The sequence below is a fragment of the Taeniopygia guttata genome, chromosome 13 (genome assembly GCF_048771995.1).
Source record: "Taeniopygia guttata chromosome 13, bTaeGut7.mat, whole genome shotgun sequence".
Lineage (NCBI taxonomy): Eukaryota > Metazoa > Chordata > Aves > Passeriformes > Estrildidae > Taeniopygia > Taeniopygia guttata.
This window is the reverse complement of record NC_133038.1, coordinates 4,200,888-4,216,703: the sequence shown is the minus strand read 5'-3', so window position 1 is coordinate 4,216,703 and position 15,816 is coordinate 4,200,888. Positions and strand designations below refer to the sequence as shown.

Here is a 15,816-nt window from a genome sequence, read left to right as displayed (position 1 = left end):
TTCTTTTTTTTTTTTTAGTTTTCTTCATATTGTATTTTTCTCTTTTCTCTTTTTTTTTCCTTTACTTTTTACCTTTCCCCTTTTCCTGCCTTTCTTTTCCCTCTTCCCCCCCTCTTTTTTCCCCTTGTTTTTCTTTTTTTTTTTTTTTTTTAACATTTTTTTTCCTCTCTTTCCTGCCTTTTCCTTATTACTCTGTGTTAAAACCAGGACCACACTCCCGGTACTAAAAGTGATTTCAGCATTTATTACAAAAAGAAAGGCCTAAAGCAAGGGGGCAGGAGCGTTCCCGTCGAGGATGCTGCAGCGCCGGGACTGGGTCTTCCGAGCAGCGATGTCCCCGATGTTCCAGGCGGGGCGGCACTGGTTCACTGGGTCAGATGTCCCTTTTTATCCTGTTTTTTGTCCCTCTGGATTGTTTCTGTTGGGATGCTTCCCTTGCATGAAGGTTTAAGGCGCTTGATGGCCCATGGCAGTTCTGTCCGGGCTCGTTGCGCTGGGGCGTGGTGCACTTTGCTTATGTGTAATACGATATGTTGAGTACCGTATTTCTTATAACTACCCTTTTACTATAACCAAACTAACAGAACGTGCTTAGCAATTATTAACAACAACTCCTTTACAACAGTTTCTAACCTATTTTTGACAGCTGCGCGATGCCGGTGTCGCTGCCTGGTGTCACCGCCCGGTGTAGGTGTCTCTGCCCGGTGCCGCTGCCCGGTGCCGCTGCCCGGTGTCGGTGTCACTGCCCGGTGCCGCTGCCCGGTGCCGCTGCCCGGTGTCGGTGTCACTGCCCGGTGTCGCTGCCCGGTGTCGCTGCCCGGTGCCGGTGTCGCTGCCCGGTGTCACTGCCCGGTGTCAGTGTCTCTGCCCGGTGTCGCTGCCCGGTGTCACTGCCCGGTGTCGGTGTCACTGCCCGGTGTCACTGCCCGGTGTCGGTGTCACTGCCCGGTGTCGGTGTCGCTGCCCGGTGCCGCTGCCCGGTGTCGGTGTCACTGCCCGGTGTCACTGCCCGGTGTCGGTGTCACTGCCCGGTGTCGGTGTCGCTGCCCGGTGTCGCTGCCCGGTGCCGGTGTCTCTGCCCGGTGTCGCTGCCCGGTGTCGCTGCCCGGTGCCGGTGTCACTGCCCGGTGTTGGTGTCACTGCCCGGTGTCACTGCCCGGTGCCGCTGCCCGGTGTCGCTGCCCGGTGTCTCTGCCCGGTGCCGGTGTCGCTGCCCGGTGTCGCTGCCTGGTGTCGCTGCCCGGTGTCGGTGTCACTGCCCGGTGCCGGTGTCACTGCCCGGTGTCTCTGCCCGGTGTCGCTGCCCGGTGTCACTGCCCGGTGTCGCTGCCCGGTGTCACTGCCCGGTGCCGGTGTCACTGCCCGGTGTCTCTGCCCGGTGTCGCTGCCCGGTGTCGGTGTCACTGCCCGGTATCTCTGCCCGGTGTCGCTGCCCGGTGCCGCCGCTGAGGGGCGCTGGCGGCTCGCCGCGGGGGTCACGTGGCCGCAATGGCGCAGCGGTTCCGGGTGCTGAGGTGTTGCCGCTGCCGCCGCTTCCAGGGGCAGCAGGTGGGGACGGGACAGAACGGGTCAGAACGGGACAGAACGGGACGGGACGGGACAGAACGGGGCGGGAGCAGTGGGCTCCGGGCCCTCACCCACCGCTCTGTGCCCTCGCAGGCCAAGCGCAGCGGGCGGTGGAGCTGCAGCGTGTGCGGCCAGCGGCAGGCCGTGCAGAAGGTGAGGGGACACCCGCGCCCTCAGCCCCACCGTGCGCTGCCCCTCGGTGACTCCTGGGCTGTCGCCTCGTGCTGTGCCCCCCTGGCTGCTCCCTCAGCGCTGTCCTCCTTCATCCTGTGCAGGTTTATGGGCAGGGCTCGGGCCTGGAGTGCAGGCGCCACGTCCAGAAGCTGAACTTGCTGCAGGGGGAAGCAGAGGAGGCGCTTGGTTGCACATCTTGGTACGGCGTTGAACCTTTCGCTGCTCGTTGCTTCTGATGCGCTGCAGCTGATGCGCATCTTCACTCACACACCGGCTGCCTGCTGGCCAGCCCCAGCATGTCACTGCAAGGTTTTCTGGCCTGATCAGAAGCCATCAGGGCTTTGGCCTCAGCGCACAGGAACAAGCTCTTTGTTGGGGGTTTAGTGTCCCAGCATGTTTCTTTTGATAGGGATTTCTTTCAGATAACTATAGGTGATCAGTAGCATGTGTGGGTCAGGCCTTTACTCATTAATATGCACACAATAGGGTTTGGGTTTGTTGTGTTGCTTTTTGATGGGTTATTTCTAAAATTTGGTGGTTTTTATGTACTGTTTGATGAGCTGACTGTGGAGATGTCTCTTTTACAGATTACAGTCCTCATCAGACTACATCCTCAAAAAACATCCATTTGAAGAAGTTGCTGCCTAACTGTTGGCATTTAGGGGGTTCATACTGTGAATCTGTTGAGTGATCACTGCTGCTAGTGATAAAAGACTTGTTCAGGGCAAACACTTCAGTGTAATTCCTGCTGGGCTGGAAAATCTGAGTAACACCTTCCTGTTTATTTCACTTCTGAATCTGTTTATAAATCATGTAATCTTGAAGTGGTTTTGAACTGGTCCAGCCTCCTTTTTACTCAAAGGTTTTTTCAGAGATCGGCCAAGGATAGTTATGTAACTTGGTTGTGACTACACAGTGCTTCACAGTTAAGCTTGGGGAGAAAACCTCATTGTTCACTTTATCAAAAAGTGTTGCTATTTTTATTATCAAAGAATTGTGAAATTCAAAACGTTATGAATCAACTTCCCTTGCTTTCATGGGATAAAATGAGTGAGTTTAAATTGTTGTACCAAACTGTTACATCCCTCATTATGATCTATTAAAATTTACCATTTTATAATTACTGGCTTTAGATCAAACTTGAACTTTGTATAGCAACAAGGAGGGCTCTAACTTGAGCCTCTGACTATATTTAATCAAGTGTTTGTGCAATGTATCTTGCAAATCATTCATTTGGCATAAGGTTTTCCATAGATCTTGTTTTTTCTGATATGTTTCCTATACACTGCTCCTATCCATGCTTTCTATTCAATCCTTTAGGCTATGACTGGGTGATTTGAAGCCTATAAATCAACAGACAGGAGTGTGTAGTTTGAACCTCTATTTTAGGTGTGTAGAAGACTCTATAAATGACAGCAAAAATAGAGCAGCACAGCATGAGGACAGTTCAGTCCAGCAGGTAAGATCCCTACAAAGCTGAGGTAAATATAAACCCATTTTGTCCTGGGTGAAACCAGTGATCCCTTTATGTGGTTCAGAGAGCTGAAATGGTGTATCAAATCAGAGAGGCTCCTGCAGAGACAGAGGTGTACACAGAAACTGCTCCACTGAGGACTGAACCTGGGAACATGATAGAGGAGCATGTCCTAAACTGATTCATGATTTGCGGCATTTGGCACATGTGTTACAGTACCAAAAATGAGAGCCCCCATGTTTTGCTGGTTTTAGTAATTCTCCAGTGTTGTAGGAGGGAAGGAGAGAAGGCAGTCGCTGGAGTAAATATCTGGACCAGGAGAGTGAGGATCAAGAAGATGAGGAGGAGGCAGCTCTGGAAAGGCAACAGTTCTGTTCCCAGAGAAAGAACACTGTGGGAGAACAAAGGTACAGAGAGAACTTGGTTTTGCAATTCCTGCCCCCGAGTGGTGACACTTGATTTGGAGGTGTGGGAGGGAGCTCAACTCTGAAATCTGGGCTAAGGTGCAGGTGGCAGTGTATGACCTGGGCTGAGCAGGGATTTGGTATTTGGGGATATAAAGCCATCCCTTTTATGAACCTCTCTGGTGATCTGTGAAAAGAATCACAGTGGATCTAATCTGTCCTCTTTGTTAATGGTTTTCTTGGCCAGGAAACACCTGAAGCACTTCCTCTCCAGTGATGTTCCAGAGCATGCAGAAGAAAATGGAGTGTCTCAGCTTCTCTATCAAGTCAAAAAAGTTAAAACCACTGAGGTATTTTAGCTATAGAAGATGCTCCTGATCTCTTTTGTATCATAATTTTGAATTTTTATGAGTCTTTCTCTGTTCTTCTCCAAGCAAGCCAATGAATGACTGGGGAGGAAAAATAGTATGTTGGGGGTTTCTGTCAGAAAGGTTTTATTTAGGCAAAGCCAGTGCCACTTTTAATACTGCTATGCTGCATTTATAACCAAGTTCTCTCTTACAGTGCAAGAAATGCTTTGTGCCTGATGGAGATGCTGGTTCTGGAGGCAGTGTGGTTCCTGCTGTCGGTGAGACTGTAGTGCCTGAGAAGAACACACAGCCCCCATCTGCTTGTACCAAACCATCTAAGTGGGGAAAATTTCTCGCATTATCCGACAGCTCTAGTGAAAATGCTGCTGCAGTGACCATGGCACAGCAGGAGGGCAGTGGAGCTGTGGGGCTGGGCAGCACTGCTGCTGGTGGGGCCTGGACGTGCTCAGGACAGGCTGGAAGAACTCTATGTCAGAGTACAGGTTTTAAATTTACAAAGTGTGTTGTAAGCACTGAGGATTTGGCCTCAACACTGCCCAGCAGCAACGAGGATGTGCTCAGAGAATCTCACAATCAGGTGCTAAGGGTGGGATCTGCTGTAGAGACCACTGCAGGAAAGTGCTGCTTGGATACCCCAGGGAGGGCAAACACCCCTGTTAATGCTTACCCTGGGCCAAAGGTGAGCAACATTTCTTGTGAGCAACTCTTCTGCACAGGTGAGGAGTTTGATGATGATCTCTGAAGTTCAGGCATCTTTGGTATGTCTTTCTTGGCCCTAATGCATTTGAGATGTTGTTTACTGAGACAGTTTTGAACTAAAGCTGTTTTCACTCAAAGCTATAGAGAACTGCACTATTAAAGTTGCTTACATGTTTGATGGTTGTGGGGAAGGGAAGGAGGGAGAAGGGACTGTTGCTCTCAGGTTACAGGGTTGTCTAGCAACCCCAGCAGCTAGAAATAGGAATGGAAGTAGGTCAGCTTGGGGAAAGCTCCCAGGCTTTAAGGATTCCTGGCCTGTACAATTAAATTCTGTGATTGACTCCTCCTTACAAACTACAGCTCTTTCCCCCCAAACTACATCTTTGTTGAAACCTCCCATAGCAACCGTTTCTTCCAGAGCTGTAAGAAAGCTCCAGAGCCAGCAAAGGATTGGATTTCTCTTCCTAAGAGTAGGCCTAAGTGTACACCAAAGTACATGCAGAAAGGCAGTCCTGGGCTGCTTTGTGTTTTCAGCCTCATCCGTAGATGATGTAGCTGTGATACTGAAATGTTCCACAGACACATGACATGCAGTACTATTTATTTTTCCTCCATTCTACAAGCACTTAAGAATGTGAGACAGAAATCCAGAGTAGGAAAAATGATGAACCACAATAGCTCAATGCTGCGTTATCTGCTTTCAGCTAGAAAAGTGGTTTTTGTTACTACTACAAGTGAGGTGGCTGCTTAGAATACTGGATGGCGTCCAGTGCCGCCCCAATGTCGCAGTTCTTGATCTGCAGGAGCTGAGTGAGCCATCCACCCTCATCGGAGAAGCCCATGGAGAGCATCTGGGACAGAGATTCAATGAGGCGAGGCTCAGCTTCTGTGAAAAGAATACAGTTCAACTATTTCATGTAATTAGAAAACCAGGCAAGGGTTTAACAGCACTCTTTGAGAGGAGATATGCTTTTCTTTGTCTCCCAGGAGTGCAGATGTTTGAGATAAACAATACATAAGCAGAGCTAAGGAAAGTGCTTAGTTGGGCTCAGCTGGCCTTGCTGTGGGCCTCAGTGCTGCTGATGGCAGTTGAGGGGCCTTGAATACTGTTAGTGGCTCCCACCAGGAAAGTGCTGCCCTGAAGCCACAGGATGTTCTGGTCCATGTCCTGCATTAAAGGCTCTCTTGAGCAGTACACATCAAGGACATTATCAAGGACAGCACCTATTTCATGTTGCTCAAATGGCATATTAGCCCAAGGTCAGACATGTGGTTAAGACTTAGTGGCCCACATTCAAGAGAGGAACCACCTGATCTTCTCTAACAGGGTGCAAGAGCTGCCAAACCTGGGACAGGTTTAGATCTAACTTACACAACCTTGGTTTCTATGACCTCTACAAGAAGTCTGCTTGTGTCAGGCCAAGTTGGCAGTTCCCAAGCCAAAGTCATTCTTAGCTAAGAAACCTGCTCACCTACCTGGGGGCAGGTGTGGGTAGAGAGCAGCTTCTCGCAGTCCTGTAGGTCCTGGCTGGGGACGATCCCGAGGCACATCCAGGGAACTGGGACCATCTGTGTCTGGCATTTGCAGAGACTGCAGTTCACCTGTGGAAGGATCCACTTCTTTGGATGATAAGTGGGTCCAGTCCTCCTCACCCCCTGATGAACTGCTAGACTCACTGTGTTCCTAAAATGGAAAAAAAAAAAGGGTCCAGGTGCTGTAGTGCTTTCCAGGCAGTACGCACACTCCTATTTGCCTTTAATATAAAGAATTACATCCACAAAAAGTCCCACCACCTTTGCTGTGAATCTGTAAAGGTGCTGTGTATCACTTAATCTGCTCTCATCTTAATACTCATTCCCACAGTGTATTCCAAGTGATTGCATTCAATTACTGGTGTAGTTTTGTACCTGGGAGTGGAAGCTGCCATCTTCCATTTGTGTGGGCACAGAATCTACCACCATGTCTTGCATCTGTTCTGCAATGACATTTACTTGTGTAGCAGACTCTGTGTTACTCCAGTCTGCTTTGGTCTGAACATTCTGGGTTGGAGCACTGCTGGCTGCCTCAGCACTGGTCTTCTCTTGGTTAGCAGAAGTGGGAGTCACTTTGCTTCTCTGTCCTCCGTGTTCCACATCGATATCCACTTCAATACCTAGAAAAGCATTTAAGGTAGACAAAGTGTTAAGAGATTTTTTTCCAAAGCAGCCCTAAATGGATCAATCCTGCTCTACACTCTTAAGGTTTCTGTCATCCTACAATCTGCCACGTAACAGCAGGAATTAAAATGCAAAGCCTTCTTTACTAAAGAATAGCTAAGCACCGAACAGCCATCTTCCTCCACACAGACAAGCCATATACTTAAAGGCAGGGCAGAAGTTACATCTATGTCCACACAAACCAGGCAAAATCTAGAGTCACCACTGACTTAAAGGGCTGACACATTATTGAAATCTTTCCTCATTTTTTTCAAATAAAAGGTACTGAGCAACTGTTCTAAGCCTAAGCATTATTAGTATCCAAGTATAAACTAAGCCTTTGAGGCTTAGGACATGGGAGGCAATTTGAAGACCAGTCACAACAACTGACTGCTGCTCCTGTTAAACAGACCTGTAAGCCAGTCTCAGGGACTGGTAACAATCTGTACATTATCACTTACCCAGGGGACTCAGAAAAGCTGCAACACTCTCCCCAACATTCTTTAGGAAGGTGACATTGGGGTCCTGAGGCTGGCTGTTAGTAGAAGCTTCTAGAAAAACAATTTCTGTTAACACACACAAGCTCTGAGGGAAAGGGCACCTGCAGAGGGTGTGTCCCCACAGGAGCTTAGAGCTCATTCCTGTCACTGACACATTACAGAACAAAGCACTACAGAGAACAACTAACTGGGCTACCTCTGGAACAGAAAGCCAGTATTAGCATTGTTATGGCTCATCAGCCATGCTGAAAGGCAGGTCTGGAGTACAATAGTGACTTGCTTGACCTAACAGCTCAGCTTGGTTGGGTTCCAGATACTTTATCTGCATCCTCATTGACTGCACGGACCCAAGCACACCCTAAAGTAATAACATTTTCTGCTGAAAGGTGCCAATTATTTCAAGCAAATTAGATTATTCCTTCATTCTCCCACCCAGACTCTACCCTATGCTGCAGAACCTCAGCTGGTCTGAGGCTCCACCACCACCCTGTCTACCAGGGCATCGCCTCTCACCTTCTGCAGCAGGTGCACTGGGGGCTGCAGCAGTGGCTTCAGCTTGCTCCGAGTTCTGGCAAGGAGCTGCAGGCCCAGGATACCCCCAGCAGTGCATCCATGGGAAAGGTGGAACACCATGGCGCATTTTACGGAGCCAGCGTCCTCGGGGAAGCCACTGTAAAGGGTGACATTCGTGTGACAGTGAGTTCTGAGCAACTGAAACACCTAACTTGAATTTGAGGAATCTCTCACTCATCAGTTGTCTTCCATCGATTTTGCTCACCTCAAATGGATTAAGCAGCGGGCTTTGGAACATCACCATGTTGTGCTCCTTGTGGATGCCCTTCGCCTCACAGGTGCTACAGAGGTCATAGTCTGGACAGACACTGCACTTGAACCTGGTCCCCACCACAGGTCCCTCACAGCCATCACAGATGACGTTGGGGTGCACCATGTTGCGGGGAGGCTCCTGGCTGCACTGCGAGCGGTGCTCCCGCTTGCACTCCTTCTTCTCTGTTAAGGAAGGGAAACTTCACATCAAGATCAAGTTACTGTCTATGGCCTGGAAGTCAGGTAGAGGAGGAAGCACAAACAGCCCATCTGAGCAGTGTTGACTTACTAGGTCAGTTTATTTTTACACTGGCTGTCAAACCTAAGCCAGGCTCATGTAAGAGACCTTAACCCACGTGCAAAGCAGTTTTGCAAAGATACCTCCTCCTGAAACCAAGCCTACGTTATCCTAAATATCCTTTGGCATACTTATTTTAGATTAGCACTGCACCACCTCATCTGGCTTCTCACCCTACCTTCCCAAGAACAAAATGTTTCTGGAAAAGGAGTTAGGAATGCAGATGCCAGGACACATAACATGAGAATGGGGACAACAGGTGTGGCTCATTAGATGGACTGTAGATAAAGCTTTGAGGGCTTCTACATGAACACAGGGACTGGAGAGCAACTACACACTGGGAAAGTGGAATTAAATCTAACATGCTGTTGTGAGTATTTAGGATACCAACACTAGTTTAGCGTATCCAGGGAACGAGAGTGACAACAGAGCCTCACACTGGGCCAGCTGATAGGGCTAGGAGGAAACCTGTGGTTTGTTTATCCCACCTCAAATTCATGTTCTGTCACATTACACTGCCCTTTATTTAACCTCCCCCGCAGAGGCCGCAGCTTGCACTCGGCCCCGAGGACACGGGGAAGGGCCGGGGCCGGCTTCTCCCGCTTTGGCAGCGCTGCCAGGAGCCGCTCAGCCGAGACCCGCCGTGCCCTCCGGAGCTGCTGCCCGTACCTTTGATATAAACACGGAACACGCCATCCCGCACGTAGGGCATCGCCATCTCCAGCTCCTCGTCGGTGGAAAAAGCGATCAGGTCCCCGTCCTCATCTGGAAAGGGCGAAGCGCAGGATGAGGGGCCCGGCTGGGTGCCACGGGGGGTAACGGGGCAGCCAGAGCCCCGCGATCTGCCACCCCCGGGACCGGCCCCGGCAGCTGCCCCAGCCCCGCTCACCCTTGTAGTGCATGCGGAAGGCGGGCGGCGGCCCGGCCCGCAGCAGCCCCTGGAAGAGCTCGGCGACACGGTCGTAGATGGCCCGGTAGCGAGCGGGCGGCGGCAGGGTGAAGCGGCGGATCTCGCGGGCCGTCTCCTCCTTGCCCAGCAGGTAGGCTTTCACCGTCAGCGCCGCCATGGCTGTGGCGCAGCAGGAATTGCAGCCGGGAGCCGGGCACACAGAGAGACGCGGGGCGGAGTGAGCGGCGGCGAGAGCGGCTCCGCCGGCCGCGCTTTTATAGCGCCACGGCAAAGGCCACGCCCCCTGAGGCCACGCCCCTCTGACCTACCCCGGTCCCGGTCCCGGTCCCATTCCCGTTCCTGCTTCGTCCCCATCCAGCCCCAACGGGAAAGCGCCCAAGGCACGTTTTCCTGCAGCCGGGAAAACCTGTGGATACGTGCAAATGGCCGTGTCTGCTCCCTGCCCTGCCCTGCCCGGTTTGGGCCCCGCGGCAGTGCCAGGAGCGTTTGGCGGCGCGGGGTTGTTGCGGTCCCTTAAGCACCAGCGGGGCGTGGGCGGCGGGGAGTGAGCGCGACATGGGGACCTCCTGGGTGACCTCCGAGACACACCGGGGGGAAACACCACAGCACGGGCATTGCTGGGCCGCTCCGGTCCCGTCACCGCTCGGCAGGCCCCCAGGAGCCAGCACGGCGCTTGGCCGCCCCGGCCCTGCCTCCCCTCCGTGGTGGCGAGCGGGGCGGGCTCGGCCCGGGAGCGGAGCGGGAGCCACGCGTCAGCCCCGCTCGTGCCGCACCGCCGGAGGGGCTGCGTGCCGAGCGTGGCAGGAATAAATAACTCTGAACCCCGCGTGTCAGGAGCGGGCACTAAAAATAAGGTCACTGGTGTAAACACAACTGACATTAAGGAGGATGCGCTGTGGCCTTTCCAAGCTGGTTGGCAGCAGTATTTTTTTGTGGATCAGATACAGTTGACAGGCATCTTAATCCCGCCACAGGAGGGTTCAGCTGGCAGAACACACCGTCTGTGCTGTCCAAACATAATTAAATAATGATGGATCAATGATTATTAGGTTCCTTGTTGGTGTTAATTTCCTCTCACCCAAGGGCCTGACCACTCTGACTCTTGGTGCTGTATTTCTTAGTTTAAGATATTAAGAACTTAGGAGGAACTGTGTCATGATTTATCATCTTCTGTAATCAAGAGAAGCATAAATTTTAATTTCCACAATGGGAAGGTAGTTTATTTCTTGACCTAAAGTATATATGTTAAAACACTTGGCCTTTCATGTAGAGACATTTTTGGTATATGTGGCACAATGTTGACATTGCAACCCTTTCCTGGAAAATAGTATTTACAGTGGAAAAGTTTGCCCCATTTAAGTTAAAATGCTTTCTAGAAAATTCAGTTTCTAGGTATGACATGGCTAATATTTCCACTGTAAAGCAGTGGGTTAAAGTTTAAATACCAGCAGATTCAGGAGGAAGCATGGATGATGCTGTGTATGAAATTATTCAGCAGCTTTTACAGCAGCCAATATTGAAAAGTTTGGGCAGGCAGCAAAGCCGTATGGTGTCCACCTTCCCTTTTGCCTGTTTGCTGTGTGTATCCTTATACCTGAAAATGTCAATGAAAGCTGATGCCTTGACATTGTTGGATTATGCTTTTTCTCCATAAAATCTGATTTTATGGTGCCAGGAGAAGCAGGACATGCAGTACAGGGCACACGACCAGTGTTGGATGTGCCTCACCAAGCAGCACCTCCAACATGCCCATCTCATGTTGTTTTTGAAGACCTTGAAGGCCACTTTCATCTCATCTATAAAGCCAGAACTGTATTTTGAGACCCAGCACATTCATTCCTTAGGTTCCAAGCTGCTGCTGTTCCAGACAGCCCCAGTTCCTATTCCCTTCTCCAACCCATCCCTGTGTTTGAGAGGCGTTTGAAGCACAAGGTGGGGAGTGTCCTCAAGTTGCTGTGTCTTTTCATGTCAGTTCTGTCTCCGGGCTAATTAATTGTCGCATTTGTAATTATCAAGCAATGTGCTAAAGTAAAATCAGAAATCTGAGTTTTCCCGTGTCCACTTCAATCCAGTTCTCCTGGTGGGACATGCTGAGTCACTCTCAGCCTCTCGCTGTGACATCACGCACTTTTACAAAACATAAGGCAAACAGGCTTTCACTGGTCTCTTGGCTTAGCTCACCGATCACGGGACGGGAGTGACTCATGATGCTCCTCCTCCTCCTCCTCTTCCTCCTCGAGGTCGGGGATTTCCTCCGGGCCAGCTCAGACCTCGCTCTCCCCCATTCCCTCCAGCCTGGGCTCTGCCTCTGCCCGGTTCCTCAGCCTCCTGGAGAAGCCGTGTGAGGAGCTGAGCTCTATTCCCAGATCCACTTCAGCAGTTTCTCCTTCGGTTTGTGAGCGGATCTGGATTTTGGCATTCTCAGCATGAAGCAGTGGCTGTGTGGATATTTTCTTAGGAATCCCATAGCAGCACAGCAACCCCTGCCCAAAGAAGTGGCTTGTTGGCCCCAGGTGCTGAACAAACAGCTTCACACATGGATATAGCAAAGGAACAGTAGAGAGAACCGTTGAAAATGCTGTTGGAGTTTAAAAATTCAAGTTAGAGAGGAAAGGCTTAAAAAGGAGCAATTAGCATCCCTTCAGTGCTCTGCTTTCTCTCTACACCCACTTCTGCTGGGAAATGTTTTAACAATATTTGGTGAGGTTTTTGTTCTGAGGGCACAATCATCAGAAATACTCCTGTCCAAACTTCTTATGTTTGCAATAAAGCCCTGAGGGGAAGAAGGTGGGATGGAGGAGGGGAAATGTCCAATCTTTTCCTTGCTTGCAAACCACAGCAGAGGCTGATGAGGAAATATTCCAGAGGAAATTTTCCACCAGCTCACTGCTCCAGCCTGAGGCTCCCATCACCGTCCCAGCGCTCCTGGTGAGGAGGAGGGGAGGTTTGGCAGGACAGTGTGTGGTGATGGAGGGACCACGCACAGCTCTCTGGGCTGCACCAAGTGCTCATCCCACACAGCAATCCCACATGTCCATCCACACACAGCAATCCCACATGTCCTTCCAGAGGCTTCTGGAGAGGCGCAGGATCCTCCAGACACATCGGGACAGACACTGGTGACTCAGCCTGGTCCCATGACGTCCTCTTTGCTCCTCCAGCCCAGTGCAAACCCCGTTCCTGCCTCGGAAGCAGAACCCTCCTTCCTCACTGGCGCAGGCAGAGCAGAAAGCTGAGCTGGGAGTCTTTTGCTGTCTCATTTTTGAGGCTTTCCTGAAGTTTAGCTGTGCCACGTCAGGTGTTTACACAGGCTCAGCAGCTGTGGTGAAACTGTTAAAGGCAGAAAACTCTGGCAGGTTTTTCACTGAGACACAGGAGTAGATGTGAAGAATGGGTGGACAGCAGGTACAAGGTACAAGCACACTAGGGGTGTCAGGCAGTTCCATAAGGATTGTTCCTGGAAATGAGAAAGTTTTTTGCAACCTATGTGAATTTCTTGGGCCTAGTATTGCTTTGAGAATCTGACTTGTAGCTTTTACCCTGAATTAAAACATCAACATATCAACACTTTGAAGGTAAAGCACCCTGTTGTCATTTTCCTCTCTCATGGCTAAAGAGATTTGAAAACATTTATACTGCAGTGAAACAAACCATGGTGATGTTTGAACACAGCAGTCTATAAAACACATGGAAAATGAAATTATTTTGTTTCTTGCATAAAGCAGCCTGGGAAGGATCAAGCCAAAAGATGGGCCAAACTCCAGAGCCAAGCTCTTTTGAGCACTAGATAAAATCAGCTATAAATCTGGATTACATTTTATACCTAGACCTAATAAATGTTTTCTCTTTCTAATTTTTGTAATGGCCTCAGGACCTGTGGATTGCTATGGGAGTGTTTCCCATGAAGACCCCTCATTTCTGCAGCACACTCAGCATTGCCAACATCAACTGTTCAAAGATCATGGGATCACCATAAAGAAAAAAAAAAAAAAAAACCAAAAAACCCAAAGAACCCCCACCTTTTCTCTGTATTTGCCATTTGCCGGGGTTTTGGGTATCTGCAATTCACATTTTAATCTTTGCTCTGCAAAAGGACCAAAGCTCAAAACATGCTCAAAATTTGCTCAAAATTTTAAAAACAGAATAAAAGACAAAACTGGGAAAAGAGGGATGGATTTAAAGAATAAAAAAGACTTTGCAGGTCTAAGAGGAAAATGGCAGGTGCTGCAATTTGGCTTAGTCCCTCATTTTTTCCAAGAGAACCCAAGGTTTTTTATCATGAGAGGGTGGTATAAAGCTCATTAATTTCTTCAGACTTTTATGAAGACAAAGTATAACAGCAGAAATTAGATTAAACTTTATCCTTGGGAAAGAGTCTAATTAATTGTCTTAGAGAAATTATTAATGTTTCTCTCTTCTCTTCCGCTGCAGACACACCAGATATCCTGAGTGGTGGGAGCATTTTGCACCTCTGAAAATAAACAGCCAATATTTAATAGAGCACAGCACTTCCCCACCAGCAGCTCTTACTTGTCTGCCACCTTTGGGGAGGGCTGCCATTAATTCCTGCCGATCTGCTGCTGGCTCACGTTGTGATGGGGGTTGTTTGTGCTTTGTAAAATCCAGGTCAGGATGCGCCGGTCCAAGCCCCGCCCGCGGGTTTTTCAGCGTTCCTGAGAGTTCTGCCAGGGGATTTCCCTGCTCAGGGCGTTTCCCTGCCCAGGGATGAGCTCTGTGCTCCGTCCTGCAGCTCCCACCTGGCTCCTGGCAGAGGAGGGAGGCAGAAACTTCTGCTGCCATCCAAAGGGCTCCCTCTGGCGATTTCCTTTCCGGATTTTGACACCGACAGAGGCCATTTCAAGATTTGAAAAACATGCTTTATTTAATGAACTGAAGAATATTCTAAGGATGCAGTTAGGCAAGACTGCAGAAATGGGTGACCTGTGCTTTTCCTCATAAACGAGACACCCAGAGCACCTCGAGGCAGCCCCGAGTGCTGGGCTCCCTTCAGTGTCACCTCTCCAGAAGGAAACAGAGAGGATGCTTGAGGATCCATTTGGCAGATTTTCCTTTTCGGGAGAATTCCCATGTCCGCTGGCCCCCAGCTCCTCCCTGCCTGCCTGGGATGGCTCCGAGCATTGCCGAGCCCCTGCACCGCCACTCCCAACTCCTGTACACTGCACCCTCATCGATCCGGACATTTCAGGCAGCAGACTTTGATCACTGCCAGTCCTACAGTATTTACATGTCAGATAAATATTTACTTGCTAAAAGAGCTCTGGGGAATGGGAGCTGACAGCGTTTGCTGGTTCAGGAGTTATGTACCCGTGTGCAGGGCATCTGAGCTGCCTGACCTCATGCCCACCCACAGAAACAAGTTCAGATGATGAAGGCAAATAAGTGCCAGTGGAGTCTGACCTCACAGTACAGTCTATAATGAAATAAGCTGGACATTAACAGAAGAAAACAAAAGCAAAATAATTTTGTAATCTGATTTCTTCTGTCCTTCACCCAGGCAAGCAGCTTGAGGTCATAACCCCTGAGTGCCAGGTCCTTTGGAAAAGGGATAACGTCCTTCTGGGCAGCAGCTTCTGTTTGTGATATTCTTGTGTCTGTCGTGGATTTTCTCCCAATAAACATTGGACTCTGTTTCCTTCACCAAGATGAAACACTTCTGTGGGAATGGCAGTGAGGATGCACTGCATGACTCCTCATCCTGCACCCCCAGCTGTCCATACCCATGGGGACATCCCTGTGCACGGGGGCTGAGCACACACCTCCATGCAGGGGCACCCACCCGTGACACCGCAGGGACTGGGCCATTCCTGGGGCTCCCCGTGCAGGGATGTGCATCACCCTGGCACAGCCACAGGTACGTGCACACCCCCACACCCTGCAGGCAGATGGACCTGGGTGCGTGTTCACACACACACACAGACAGACATATGGGCACAGGGTGACACATATGGACACAGCCACGCACACAAACACACACACACACACACACACACACACACGTGTACAAACCCACGCAGGCACCCACAGATACATCTGTAGCTTTGTAGGGACATATGGATGGGCATGAGGAGGCAGGCGTGCATTGACTGGAGTAAGCCAAGGATACAGGTATGTACATTTATATACATAACCCATGAACTTGCACTCTTGCACACACATACACACTGTTGTTGTATGTGGATGGACACGGACAGATACACACTCAAACACACACACAGAGGTGCACACGCACTCATACACACACAGAAAATCTTAGACACAATCTTACACTCTCACACAGTCCCACGCTCTCAGACACACAGATATGCACATACACATACATAGACTTGTGCAGAGACATGCAGATGCACACAGACACATGCACTTACACTCACACACACT

At 50.0% G+C, this 15,816-nt stretch overlaps 2 protein-coding genes and 1 long non-coding RNA gene across 5 annotated transcripts; 1 reads left to right on the top strand and 2 right to left on the bottom strand.

The window, feature by feature from the left end:
• Positions 1-224: 224 nt before the first annotated feature.
• On the bottom strand, positions 225-1,262 carry LOC140685051 (uncharacterized). Its single transcript, XR_012058217.1, has 2 exons — positions 818-1,262; positions 225-669 (listed from the first exon to the last, which is right to left on the bottom strand). It is a non-coding gene; the product is annotated as an uncharacterized lncRNA (long non-coding RNA).
• Positions 1,263-1,392: 130 nt separating this feature from the next.
• MRNIP (MRN complex interacting protein) lies at positions 1,393-4,864 on the top strand. Its single transcript, XM_030283795.4, has 7 exons — positions 1,393-1,548; positions 1,660-1,719; positions 1,842-1,939; positions 3,130-3,199; positions 3,488-3,621; positions 3,866-3,968; positions 4,183-4,864. The coding sequence occupies exons 1-7, from the start codon at positions 1,489-1,491 to the stop codon at positions 4,729-4,731; spliced, it is 1,074 nt and encodes a 357-aa protein (XP_030139655.4). The 5' UTR covers positions 1,393-1,488; the 3' UTR covers positions 4,732-4,864.
• A 408-nt stretch (positions 4,865-5,272) lies between these two features.
• Positions 5,273-9,574, bottom strand: SQSTM1 (sequestosome 1). 3 transcript variants are annotated; one of them, XM_002195646.7, is made up of 8 exons: positions 9,397-9,574; positions 9,177-9,272; positions 8,163-8,392; positions 7,898-8,054; positions 7,346-7,435; positions 6,597-6,841; positions 6,165-6,372; positions 5,273-5,574 (listed from the first exon to the last, which is right to left on the bottom strand). In XM_002195646.7, exons 1-8 carry the CDS (start codon positions 9,572-9,574, stop codon positions 5,417-5,419), a joined length of 1,362 nt encoding a protein of 453 aa, XP_002195682.4. In that variant the 3' UTR covers positions 5,273-5,416. The 3 variants fall into 3 exon arrangements, with proteins under 3 accessions (XP_002195682.4, XP_072791561.1, XP_012429973.2); XM_072935460.1 differs by having other exon boundaries at positions 7,346-7,432; XM_012574519.5 differs by lacking the exon at positions 7,346-7,435.
• Between the last annotated feature and the right edge of the window lie 6,242 nt (positions 9,575-15,816).